General features: G+C 34.8%; 2 protein-coding genes across 2 annotated transcripts; both read right to left on the reverse strand.

The window, feature by feature from the left end:
• Window positions 1-961: 961 nt before the first annotated feature.
• Window positions 962-5368, reverse strand: LOC128557487 (uncharacterized). The gene is made up of 2 exons (XM_053544881.1): window positions 5094-5368; window positions 962-1809 (listed from the first exon to the last, which is right to left on the reverse strand). The coding sequence occupies exon 2, from the start codon at window positions 1691-1693 to the stop codon at window positions 1229-1231; it is 465 nt and encodes a 154-aa protein (XP_053400856.1). The 5' UTR covers window positions 1694-1809; window positions 5094-5368; the 3' UTR covers window positions 962-1228.
• A 1972-nt stretch (window positions 5369-7340) lies between these two features.
• Window positions 7341-12302, reverse strand: LOC128557488 (uncharacterized). Its single transcript, XM_053544882.1, has 4 exons — window positions 11995-12302; window positions 10586-10787; window positions 9314-9414; window positions 7341-8690 (listed from the first exon to the last, which is right to left on the reverse strand). Exons 1-4 carry the CDS (start codon window positions 12038-12040, stop codon window positions 8605-8607), a joined length of 435 nt encoding a protein of 144 aa, XP_053400857.1. The 5' UTR covers window positions 12041-12302; the 3' UTR covers window positions 7341-8604.
• Between the last annotated feature and the right edge of the window lie 676 nt (window positions 12303-12978).

Consider the following 12978-nt stretch of genomic DNA (forward strand, 5'->3'; position numbering starts at 1 on the left):
ATTAATGAAAATGATACTTTAAGCAACTGTCCTTTCGGCACCAACTCGAGTATTTGAACGTTTAATTCGAATCAGTTTGATTGGGAAATGTCTGCTTTCATTCAATTTTGTGGGATACATGCACATTTAGCAAAGGAATCAAATTGCTAAATACATGACTTGCAATGATAATAATTTGCGTTAATTTTTATTTTGGGATTGTCCACTTTTTATTATTCTGTTAATATCACGTATTTAGCAATCAACTTTTCGGGAGATATTATCACCATGTTACCAAGTACATTTCATGGTTTGTATATAGCCCTGGTGGAAATGAAAGGGATAAAAGCTGTTTTGATTGATAAAAATAAAGACATATGGGTAAATCTACATTTACAGCTTTTTGATAATTTTTTCACATAGTAGTAATTTCATCCTTTGGAAGAGGCTATATTCTACGAAGAAAATGTCTGTACGTTAATGTGCGCGTTTATGTGTGATCACAGTAAAAGGGTCAGTTTGCAAAAGCATTGGTTTGTTGCGTAATGATGTAACACGAGTGAGTGAGTGAGTGAGTGAGTGAGTTGGGTTTTACGGCGAATCGACACAAAATGGTCATTTATTTTATTGGTGACAAGAAACTAAAAGGCAGCGAGCCCAAAACTGCATTTTATTTCAAATTGACCAAACTATTCTTTAAAACCTAAACCTATGGAATGAGAATGTGCAATTAAGAGCTCGCTACTTTTATAAGATAATATAGATGTAAACTAGGATTTATTTGAAATAAGAGAATTAAATTAAAAGCAAGTCAAAGTTCAGTGGGATAAGGCCATGACTTTATTATTAAAAGTATATTATTTTCAAGCATGTATAAATTGTAATATACAAAATGCTATACTGAATAGAAAAGAAAATAATAACATGTCTGAGAAAGAAGTATCGCCAGCTAAACTGCCAACGATATAATATATGCGCAAAGTGGCAGCAGTATATAAATAAGCTCAGAATGTTGACCTGGCGAATGGCAGAGAGTCAAAATTCATTGCAAAAGAGAAAGCAAGGCGAAACTGCACAAAACTATATCTTGAAACGGTTTTCTATCAACTTTAAATATTGCCTTATGATGATAGCCTGGCAAATTTACAAACATATGACACATACCGAAATGCACTTTTTGTGTGTTGAGGGCCACACATATTTTATGAAAATAAAATGGACCCAAAAAGTGATTGGGAAAAAGAAAATTTCATTCAAATACTGCTTTTAAGTTTTCCGACATAACTGATTCAATAGCTTCCTTGATTGATAAATTAAAAATGTCAAGACCTATATCAGATAAGTGAATACCATCTGATCTAAGTAAACAAGGTGTATCTGCAGTGATCTGACAATGCTTGATCCAACAACCGCCTAGTCTAAAAACTTGTAAAGCTGCAGCACGGTTTATTTTCTTTCTACAGTCTTCGAGTCTACCAACATAAATATTTGAAAGCCAGTTTAATCTGGGCAATATATTAGACCAAATTAAAAGAGTTGTTGGTCCAGCTAACTTGCGTATTTCCGACAGATCATTTCGTACTTGTTTTGCCAAGAAACCTTTTGGTATCTTACCAAGTGAGTTGCCGCCGCAGTGGATGACTTTGGCATCTGGTCTGTATGTACAGTCCTGCAGCTTCCTCGAGACTAAATGAAGTACTTCCGGCCACGTCATCCCTCTTCTCGTGAACCATGAGACTTTGCAGTCTTTAAGGCCAAAGGAGACTGTAGACCTGTAAGCAGCCCTTTTATTTGCCCAGTGTGTTATAGATGAGCCAACAATCCAGATAACTGAAAAATATTAATTAAAAGGCCAAAACACTGAATCACTAACGAATATAATTAAGATATGCATTGGATGACCAACGGCCTTTTTTCTTGATGATGTCATGCGGCACTCCTTGGGTATCTAGGTATGTTGCTGCACCTATACGGAAACTGTGTGAAAGTAATCTATTAGCTGGCAAACCTAAATGTACCATGCATTTTTTAAGAACACAATTAAACTGGTATCTTGTTACTGGTCTCCCATTTAAGTGCGAAAACAAGAAAAGGCTACTAGGTTTAAATCGTATGTATTCCAGCAAGGCCTGTACTGGGCACAGTTTGAAATTTGCTGTTGACGACAGAGTAATTACCTGAGGCGAACCGCACTGATTATTTTTTAAAAGAGTAAGACGCAGCTGTGTGAACAGTTTACCATTCGAACATGTAAATTTGGCGTCCACAGACCTTAGTGGATGGCTGCAGTATAAAGGAGATGTAAGCACAAGTTCACTTACACGAAAAAGACCGAAAAATGCTACTAAAAATATAGACTTATAAAGTTTAGCTTCATACACCGAAATACAGACTGATGGTAACACATCACAAAGTTTGCTTAATATTTTAATAGTTACAGGTAACCTGGGGTCTGATACATGTCGTTTTCTTTTGAAGCCATCCATGATCTTTTTTAAATAAAATGAATTTGTAGGGTCGCCCCAATTGTGCATTTTATGAACATATGTTATTGCTGCAAGGTACGAGCATGCTGTTTTAAATGACAGGCCTTTTTGAAATAACCACGCAATATAGAGGGAGACAACCCACTTTTGTACAGGCCATAAGTTCACAATACTATATGTACTGCGAAATACTGCAGACGAGCGCAACGCAGTCTGATAAGTTCTTTTTGTATTACCCGACAATCCTTCAGAAGCCAATGACTTAGCTAACTGCCAAAGATGTCCAGCAGAATTGATGGTACTTTTGCGGGAGTTCTGTCTGACCCTGGAGCCAAGTCTCTGAAACACTGAAATTGGAACCCTGAAAGCGCATCAGAAATGCCATTAGATATTCCAGGAATATGCCTGCTTTTAATTTCAAACATTGAAGCACAAACTTCCTTACTAGAATCATAACTGTTTTTGACTTGCTTGTCATTTAATTTAGAAAATGGCAGACAGACAAGTTGTCACATCTGAACAGAAGTTTCTTATTCTGTAATTCTGAAGGCCACAGAAATACATATGCTACTATTGGGAAGATTTCTAAAAGCGTAATATCTTCTATTAGATTCTGTTTTAACCAAGCTTCTGACCAAGCCCCGTATGCCCATTTGTTGTTAAAGAAAATTCCTGAGCTATCGGTAAACAACTGTAAATCAGAATTGTTCAGCCAAGCTTTATCGTGGATAACTGAAACACCATTGTAATTGGATGAAAAATTTAGCCAAATTTTCAGATCCTCCTTCACCTCTGAAGTTACCCTTAAGTGATGATGTTTTTCTGGAACCAAGCCAACTGTAAGACCAATGAGCCGTCTTAAAAATGGTCTGCCTACTGGGATTGCTTTACAAGCAAATGAAAGACTACCTATCAAAGACTGGATTTGGTGTAATGTTGCCTTTGCTTTGGACATTAAAACTTTGATTTTTTCTGTCAACACAATGAGTTTATCAACTGGTATTCTAATGACCATTTCAACAGAGTTCAGTTCCAGGCCAAGGAAGGTTAAGACAGTAGTTGGATAAACGGTCTTATCAACAGTTAAAGGTACATTTAATTCAGACCAAAGCTGAAAAAAATTATCAAGTATAAACTGACAGTCTTTTGACTTTTCCTTCCCGCCAAACAGAAAATCATCCAGATAATGCTTCACATTTTTAGATTTCGCCCTTTTCTTTACAGACCATTCCAAAAAACTGGAAAACTTTTCGAAAATTGCACAAGAAATAGAGGCTCCAAATGGTAAACATTTATCAAAATAATACTGTCCTTTATGTTTGATACCAAATAGTTCAAAATCTGCTGGGCTAATTGGTAGAAGCCGAAAAGCTGATTTGATATCCGTTTTAGCCAAAAGAGCGTGTTTACCAAGATCTTGAAGCATTTTTACAGCCTCATCAAAATGTGTGTACTGTACAGAACTAAGTTCTAAAGGGATGAAATCATTTACGGAAGCAGTTTTAGGAAAACTTAAGTGACGAAAATCGTCTGTGCCCTTCTTTTCCACTAAACCTATTGGTGAAACTCTAAAACTATCAAATGGTGGAGTATCATAAGACCTGCTCATTCTACCTGCCTCAATTTCTTTTAAAAATTTCTTTGTGATTATATCTGGATGTTCATATGCAGACTTTAAATTACGTGAAGAAAAGGAGGCTCTTGGACCAAAATAATGTAAAGAAAAACGTTGTGAAAAACCATCCAGTAATTCTATTCTAATGTTTTCATCTGGATAATTATTCAGTTCCTTTTCCAGTGAAATAAGATTCAGAGGTGAATGACCTAATAACGTCAAATTTTTACTTTGGCCTAAATGCTGATTTTTGTTGGGGTACTGGTCTGCCACGAAAAGTATAGCACTTCAGTTTTGGATGTGAATTGCCACAATTTGAGCACACATGTCTATATTTACAATTTTGGGCATACGGGCATTGGCATAAATTGTACTGTGTGCAAACTCCCTGGCGTGTATTTGTAGCAACATTCGGCCGCGGTAAACTTTGTGAATAACTGAAAGACTGAGCTGCTGGCATAGTCATTATTTTAAGCCATAAATCGCTATTAAGCACTGACCATTTTCGCAAGTGATTTTCTTGTCTCAGCCTAAACTGCTCATCATATGTCCTCCAAGCCTTCGGAAAGCTGCTTGGCGAATAGTGGTCATATAACAGATAAGCTCAGAGCAAGCCTGTGGGTGTTGAATAATGTATATATCCATGAAAACAAGGAATGCGTCAGACCACTGTTCAATATTTTTAACCTTTTCCATACCTTTCTGACGAGTTTCAATGAACCCCTCATTAGACAATACGAGTCTTGCATCATTGTAAGAATTTAACTCCGAAGAAGATTTTAAGAGCAAATTCAAATTTATGTATTTTCCCGACCAGATTTTTTCCTTCAAGTGAAGAGGTATTTGAGCACTCACGCTATCACTGGCTGTTGATATAATGGGAATATTAGCCTGCGATGCAAGAAATTCTGTCTGATGGAATTGATTTTCAGGCACAAACCCACCAGGATTGCTCTGAGCCCCAACATTCCTCCCTATGTTACTTAAATCAAATGCATTTAAACATGACTCACCATGTTCAGGTAGGAAGTTGACCTCTTCATGACCACCATTGGCCGTGTCGTCCGTCTGAACTTCAGCAGAAGCAAACTGCCGGACTGGTTGTTCTGGTGGTGTCGGACGTGGTGGAGAGTCGTCTCTGTTAACAGCATTTTGCAGAGCATTCTGCACCTCAGCCCTCCTGTTAGCACCCCTCGCTGGTGGTCTTTCCCGTTGCCTCCTTGGTGCCAAGTGGTCAACCCTTTCCGCCCGCCTGCGTGCTCTCGCTCGTCTGTCTTTCCATAGGCATGATAATAATATTTGTCAATCTGACAGTAACACTTCAGAGTTGCTGAAACTAAACAAGCAAAACAAAGGTTCAAACGAGCAAAACACTTGTAAATTTTTGTACGAAATATAATATATTATAACAAACCACGCGACATTAATAATGCAATGTCAATTTATTGAGAGATGTTTCCTCTACAAATTCTGAAGCATTATTTTCAAAGTTAACATAAATGATCATATCGCCGAAAAGAAGTTATATTTAAAACGCCAGTTGTAAAGCAAATCTAAAATCATTTATGTAAAAATTGTAAAGCATATCTAAAGCATATCTAAAATCAATTATGTAAACATGTAAAGCATATTTAAAATCATTTATGTAAAAATGTTTATACGTATGTGTTAAAATATCAGCTGCAAACATAATATTGCAAAAGATGTGAATGAAAATATGAAATGTTCGGATTATTTTATAAATGCCTATCTGCTTCAAAAAGGATAAAATATTTCCGACTGAAACTTTTTCAAATAACTCTTTCAAAGATTGAACGTCATATTATGTACTGCGCTGTGGAGCAAAGTCCACGATGATACACGAGTCGGTAAATTTTATCTTTATATGTTTTTGATGTATTTTTGAATACCTAAATGAAAACAATTTATTTTTCTTATTACCTTGAATACTTTAAGAGATATACTTAGCATTGAAATTTGTTAAACCTATTAGCCATCATTAGCTTTTTGAGAAGGCAACGAAAGTACGCCTGTGTGTCATTATTAGGTGAGTAAAGTAGGCCTCTCGTTTTGAAATAATTATGGCCAATTTTGTATTTAGAAAAATGGTGTTGAAATTCCTGGTTTCCACAAATTCTTTATTTAGTTGCCACGGTGTCTAAATAGGTCATCATTAAAAGTCTGACCTCATTGTTTAATTGAAAATGCAATCAAAATATATATTAGACATAATGGGAGAAAACATATTTTTTAGTTTGTGTAGCAAATGTCGTTGACACTAAACTTCACTGAAAAAAAGACTTCATCTAATTAACAATTTTTCATTATAATGATATGTTTATACAATTCTTACTTAATAATTAATGCATAACACAGTTCACCTATTACCTCAAGAATACGTAGAAATACATTCAGTATTACTACCAGTAAAGTCCCTGTGTTAAATCATTTCCGTTCCACAGTATGCTTTACTGTGCCGCTTTATTATGCAGAGTTTTGTTACATTGCGTATTGCGTTCATTTAGACCTTTCATCTCTCGCCATATCTAATCAAGGTCAGCAAGAACAAGAGTTAAATAAATCAAAGAAAGCTTAGTGACACAGTGAAATGCAGCCTATTCAAGCTCACCAACCGTTCTAGTAGTTCTTTATTCATTATAAATTTCTAGTAGACATTGTATATCAACTTGTAGCTATTTTACCGAAAATATCATGTGTTTTTGACGGTAACGCGCCCGAATAACATATCTTAGTAAATTTGAATGTGATATTAGAAAAAAAAATTATATCAATGACTATTGTGTGGTATTTTTAGTTGCATTCACATCTATTCTTTCAAAATTTCTTTTAATATAACTACAGGTATCAAAAATATATTTGTTAAAGGTTGTGATTTGACTGATATATCTCAAATTAATGCTTTATTTTCTAAGCTGGATATTACCAAACACAGTCATTCGAAAGTATTTACTTGGTAGGTTTGAGAACTCAATTCAATATCTTTATTTCCGCCAACAAAGCTGTAATATACTGACACATATACAAGATATGAATAGATAAAAAACTAGATAACAAAACACGAAAGAAAACGTAACAATGATAAAATAATAATGATAATAACAATAATAGTAATAATAATATAACAAAATCTTTACATTACGAATATAACTCATTAAGTATATTATAGAACAACGTAAATAGTGAAAATCTTAATTATGAAGCATTTAAACACCTCAAATTAACGTGGTAGATTTTGTGAATTAAAAATGCCAATATTTTTATAAAAAGCATATTTCCTAATTGCAGAATAACATTACAACATCGACAACACACAAAATTACAATTTTAGAGTAAAACAAAATTATAACATTTACAACATGTTTTGTCAAGACTGTAAAGATTTTACAACCAAAAAACTTTGTAATATGCAATTTAAAGTTCTTGACCTTGTTTAAATTCCTTAAACTGTTGGGAATATTATTCCTTATCTTATATTATTTTGGGGGTTATTTGTTTAAGAACCTTTCAAATATCATATTTCATAGGGGTATGGTGGCATATTTCTGCTTTGAAATAACCTGATAAAAATATAATTATACATGATTTGCATAAAACAGTTCAGTTTAGACCACACTTTGCTTCTATTGTTTCTACTGTTTAGGATAGTTATTTATCAATGTTTTAAAACTATACTGAATGAGACCGAATGAATAAGTTTACAGATGAAATTGTGAAAACACATTAATTCAGAAAAGGCCTGAATTGTCCACCTGTCATCTTGTAGTATAGCTTTATTGTCAGAATAATTTCTACGAAGTTCATGTTGGAGGGAAAAGTAGTTCACTAGGTTGTGGTGGGTCTTTAAGGTTCGCGGACAGATTCAAGCTAGTTTGATAGATATCGAGAAAATCATCAGGTAATATAGTTTGCGAAATTTTTTCAAGAACAAAAATGTATGGTAAATATTTTAAAACAAACAGTAGCCCTGAGTGTGCCCAGAACTGCCTCAAGTTATTTTCCCTTGAACATTAACTGGATAGTATCTAGTTAAGACTTTTACTATTTACACTAAGGCACATGGTACTGCACCATTACTTACGCCTGCAGTACATTGTATCAAACGTGATGTTCAAAAGGGCAAACAAATGACATACAGTGATACACAATTTATCCCATTGAAACGAAAAGTAACTCACCCAGCACAGACCTGCTTTCTTCAGTGTAAATTTTATATAACAAGCATCTCTGATTAATCACTAAAGTCCAGTCCTAAACAAAAAAGCTACGGTTAAAAGAAAGTAATAATATTCCAAGTTTCGGGAAAATTTCCCGGAGGCACCAGTTTTCTCTTGCTAAAAGCTATAATTTGGTGTACATTCACTTACGTGGTCTGTTATTTAAATAATTATAAAAATAATACAAACATATCTGTATTTGTCTATTAAAAATATTCATATACAATATCACATTGTAAAAGTTAGTTCATCATATTTTCCCATCTGAATTACGTGTCTATTCCTGTTGTTACTTTTCAGACAAGTCTTCATTTAATTTAATTAACGAATCGTCGAGAAACTGGTTGTTGCTACTGGTCGTAACAGCTGTTGATGCTGAAAAATATCTTGTATCTTTTTACTTTTCGTGAAAATGATTTGAATTTTGTTATCACATAATTATATTGACACTGCGATAGCCCGAAAATCTTGGACAATTAGGAAACAGCATACTGTTTAGTAATACATGGAATTTGCAAGTTGAATGTAAGCAAATTTGCCTTCCTTGCATTTCTGTGCAAAATGAGGATTATTCAAATCTATTTTGAGTTGCTCCTAAAGTAATTCACGTAACCTTTCATGTTCTCCTCCGTTTCAGAGAATAAGCGCCAATGGCATCCAAATTTCTACAAGAGTGGACTGTCGTTGGATATATTTATGGCATTCATCTAACAGAGTATTTAGAGTAAAATCCTTGACATTCTCCAGGGTAGGAAAGGAAGAAATTCTACCCTTAACTTATTTGGCAATAGCAACTGTCAGAAAGTTTGAAACTAGTTATTTGATGGCCGTTGATAAATACCAACCAGTGTCTTGGATTTTGTACTAGTTTTGATTTGTTTTTGGTGACCAATTGACAACTTCCTTACAAGAATTACTGGTAAATGACGACTGACGTCAGATATATTGGAAATCATGTTTATTTGTTTACATACAGATCTGTGAAAATGGATACTTACATGGAGGGGTGTTAGTATATCTAAACAGGTTCCTTAAGACACAACCGCAACAGCCACAAAACCAACAAAAGGTACAAAAACCAATCAACATGGGCACCCATCTGCATAAACAAATCAAAATTATATAAACGAAATGTTGTATCGGTGTTTTGTCTGTCGATATTTTTACCCCCAAACAAAAACTGCGTTCACGCCGCCTCAGTAACCTTATTATAGACCGCCTAGTTCGAGTGCGGAAGGTCTTGGGTTCGAGCCCTGGCCAGGGCATAACAAAGACGTGTAAATTGTACCAGAAGCTTCCTAGCCTGGTGCAAAGCATTATAAGGATCATAGTAGATTTAACAACTACATGTTTTTCATCGACAAGATGTCAGCATAGAAGTTACAAGTGTGCAGACATTTCCGCCAAAATGGGTTATGTGAGATTAATGTGCAGCCAATGTACTTATAACCAAAATTAGAAAGCTCTGATGCACCATGATAACATAGATGTGTATAGACAAAAGACCCGTGTTGAAACCAAGATTAAACGGTTAAGTATTTGCTTAGTAAAATTATTTTAAATTGTTTCTAAATATTTAAATGTAACTATGATTTTAGTTAGGGAACTGCATAATTTGTCGCATAAATGACATGTAAATACACGCCCATGCATCTTTCATTACGTTCTTAACGTCACATTTCTAAATTCCTTTGGTGATCCACTTAAAAGCATCGATTATCTTAAATAGTAAAGGTGATGTCTTCAAATTTTCAGATTTGGAAGGTAAAAGAATGTTCTTCATGAATAGTTTATCTCAATTTTGATTGTTGTCACTAATACAGGTTTCGTGATGGAACGGCCCATATAATTGTACATTTATAATCCCTGTTCATAAATTGTATAGCTAGGACCTTTGTCGTAATTGGACAATAACATTTCAGTGGTTTATATATGTAGTTTTACTAATTAAAATTTACTTAATGTTGAATTTTTAAGCCAAGGACATGGCAAGTGGCAACTTAGGATTTAGGTGATCTGTATGAATACCGTATAAGGCAAAATGAAAAGCGGTTGTTTGGAAACTGACATGATGAGTCATCATCAAAAATGTCAGCTTCGGATTGGCATGTGTACAGAAAATTTCTAATTATCACTAAAATGTTTATATGTGTCCAGCCAGTCACAGGCTTGTTCATTTGAACTGCCGTGACTATTTGTGAGATAAGCTTTGTAAATTTGCAATTTGCCTGTAGTACTGCTATGATTATTATACTCACAGTGACACTTACGTATGCTCACTAATCCATTGTAGAATACATAATCCGTCCAGAATAACAGGGACAGGAATCTTCCTTAACCGAGTGCTACAGCAGCCTTTATATGCCACCCCTAGTGTCCAACAGCAGTAGTCGGTGCATAATTGTGATTGATGATAGTCGCCTAGTGCATCCGTATAACCAGTGCAGCAATCAAAGGCATCTGAACCCTGACCTACATACAGAAAATATTCATATAAACGCAGAGAATTGGAAGACGATTATATTTTATACCCTTTATGCGACATGCAACAGTTTGTACCACGGAGAGCGACAGGGTAATATTTTCATACGACGGTATAGTACGTCGCGTGTCACATCGCATCAAAACGTCACGCGTAGAAACATACCACTGCAGCGAGCCGTAGTAGTAAAAAAAATGTTGCTGCGTCTTATTTTACCGTAGCGCGTCGCGGTAGTTATTTTAATAATCAATTTCAAAACATATTACATCAATATTACATCGTAAAAAATCTACACATTTTAAAATAACTAAGAAATAACATCCTTGACATAACAGTAACATTTTAGTCCTTGAAAATATCTCTTAATATTTTTGATACAAAATGTCATGTTCTCAAACTTTATATAAATGTTAAGGCAAATATTTACAGCGTACTGAAGGTAGAAATATTGCGGTTATCTAAATCAAATATGTATTTAGGAGCATGTATTTGTTTTTACAGCAACTTTGTTCTGAGCTGGGGAAAATATGCAATTTGTTTTTGTTCATAACTTTATCAATATCCGCCCGATTGACTTGAAACTTTTACTACAGTTGCGTAATAAGATGCTCTCTGAGTCTCCTCAAAAATGAGCAAACCAGTAAAATTACATAGATATTCACAATAAGAAAACTATTGCTTTGCCAAAACCAAGGTTTACTACGACTTGAAGGGTGTTAGTTCCGATTAAGACGGCTCAGATTATGAAGATATGACATCTCAAATATGCTAATAAAATAACAAATAAGCACATTTTCGCAACACAGCTTAAAATGTTTCGGAGATCATTCCAACGAATCCGAAAATTCTACATTATTTCCCGACCGAACGGACATCAGATAATATTTGTTTCAATTTCCTGTCGATAATTAGGCCAACTACATTTTCAAAACAAAGTTTAATCTGATATCTTAATCTTATCGCTTTCTTAAATGTATTTAAGTTCATTTTGCGTTTTTGCCAAATTCCCGTATTACTGTCCTTTTAGCAATTTTACTAGTCGTGCAGACGGACAAATCTAATCCGAAATAAATTTTATTTTTCTGTAGAAATCGCCGTAAACTACAAACTCATGTTATAATTTTGGCTTAACTGGTGTATTTTGTGAAAAATAGATTTCTCATTTGGACCACTGACAAAAATAATTAAATCCATTACCTGACAACACACTCAGTACAGCTGCGGCTCTCAGAACTGTCAACATGTCGCGTGTAACGTCCGCTCATCGAATGCTCGTGAAAATGAATGGAACCTACAAAACAATAAGGGTCTCCAAATGGTACGTACTGTCCAAACAAATCATCATTTGAAAATTATCTGATTAGTTAATATCTAAATCTCTTGAACGATATCTAGTTAAACTTGTGTATGTAGAATAATAGAATTTACGATTTTCGATGTTATCCAGATATTTACCTTAACTGAACATTTTCGGAAAATTTAGATAAAGATTAAAAAAACACTGAATCGAGTTAACAATCAAAACGGTTAAGGTTTATCATTTGTAAACTTATCCGCATAAATCAAAACCTGTGCACACACTTAAAAACGATCATAAATAATGGACAAAAGCGAGTGAAACCTAACATATCCTTGTTTGATTTTGGTCATAATTTAAACTGTGCTGATTTGAGAGGCATAAGATCGTAGCAAATATTGCAGCCAATTTAATTACTATGACACAAAATACCAAACACTACTCAAAATAAATTGTTGTGCACCCCCACCCCCATGAGTGGTTGGGGCATATAGATTTGCTATTGTCCGTGCGTCCGTCCGTCCGTCCGTGTGTCCATGCGTCTGTGCGTCCGTCCGAAGTTCGTGACGCGCCTAACTCAAAAATATTTGATATAAATTGATGAAACCTTGCATGAGTCTTAATCATGATATGAACTTGCGCACCTCCTATTTTTCATCTGGGTCTGCCCCCTATTTCCAGAGTTATGGCCCCTGAAATAGTAAAAACTGCACATTTTCACCTTGTGACGCACCTAGCTCAAAAAGTATCATCATATGAACTTGCGCACCTCCTATTTTTCATCTATATCTGCCCCCTATATATAGAGTTATAGCCCCTGAAATAGTAAAAAATGCACATTTTCACCTTGTGACGCGCCTAACTCAAAAAGTATTACATATAAA

The sequence above is a fragment of the Mercenaria mercenaria genome, chromosome 5 (genome assembly GCF_021730395.1).
Source record: "Mercenaria mercenaria strain notata chromosome 5, MADL_Memer_1, whole genome shotgun sequence".
NCBI lineage: Eukaryota > Metazoa > Mollusca > Bivalvia > Venerida > Veneridae > Mercenaria > Mercenaria mercenaria.

What these genes read in the sequence shown, in the direction of transcription:
- LOC128557487 (XM_053544881.1), bottom strand. Translation starts at nt 1,693, where the DNA reads ATGACGTGGCCGGAAGTACTTCATTTAGTCTCGAGGAAGCTGCAGGAC.
- LOC128557488 (XM_053544882.1), bottom strand. Translation starts at nt 12,040, where the DNA reads ATGTTGACAGTTCTGAGAGCCGCAGCTGTACTGAGTGTGTTGTCAG. An exon ending in CAATGGATTAGTGAGCATAC is followed by an intron (nt 9,415 to 10,585) that starts GTAAGTGTCACT and finishes TTGTTTATGCAG; the next exon opens with ATGGGTGCCCATGTTGATTG. An exon ending in ATATACTAACACCCCTCCAT is followed by an intron (nt 8,691 to 9,313) that starts GTAAGTATCCAT and finishes GATATTTTTCAG; the next exon opens with CATCAACAGCTGTTACGACC.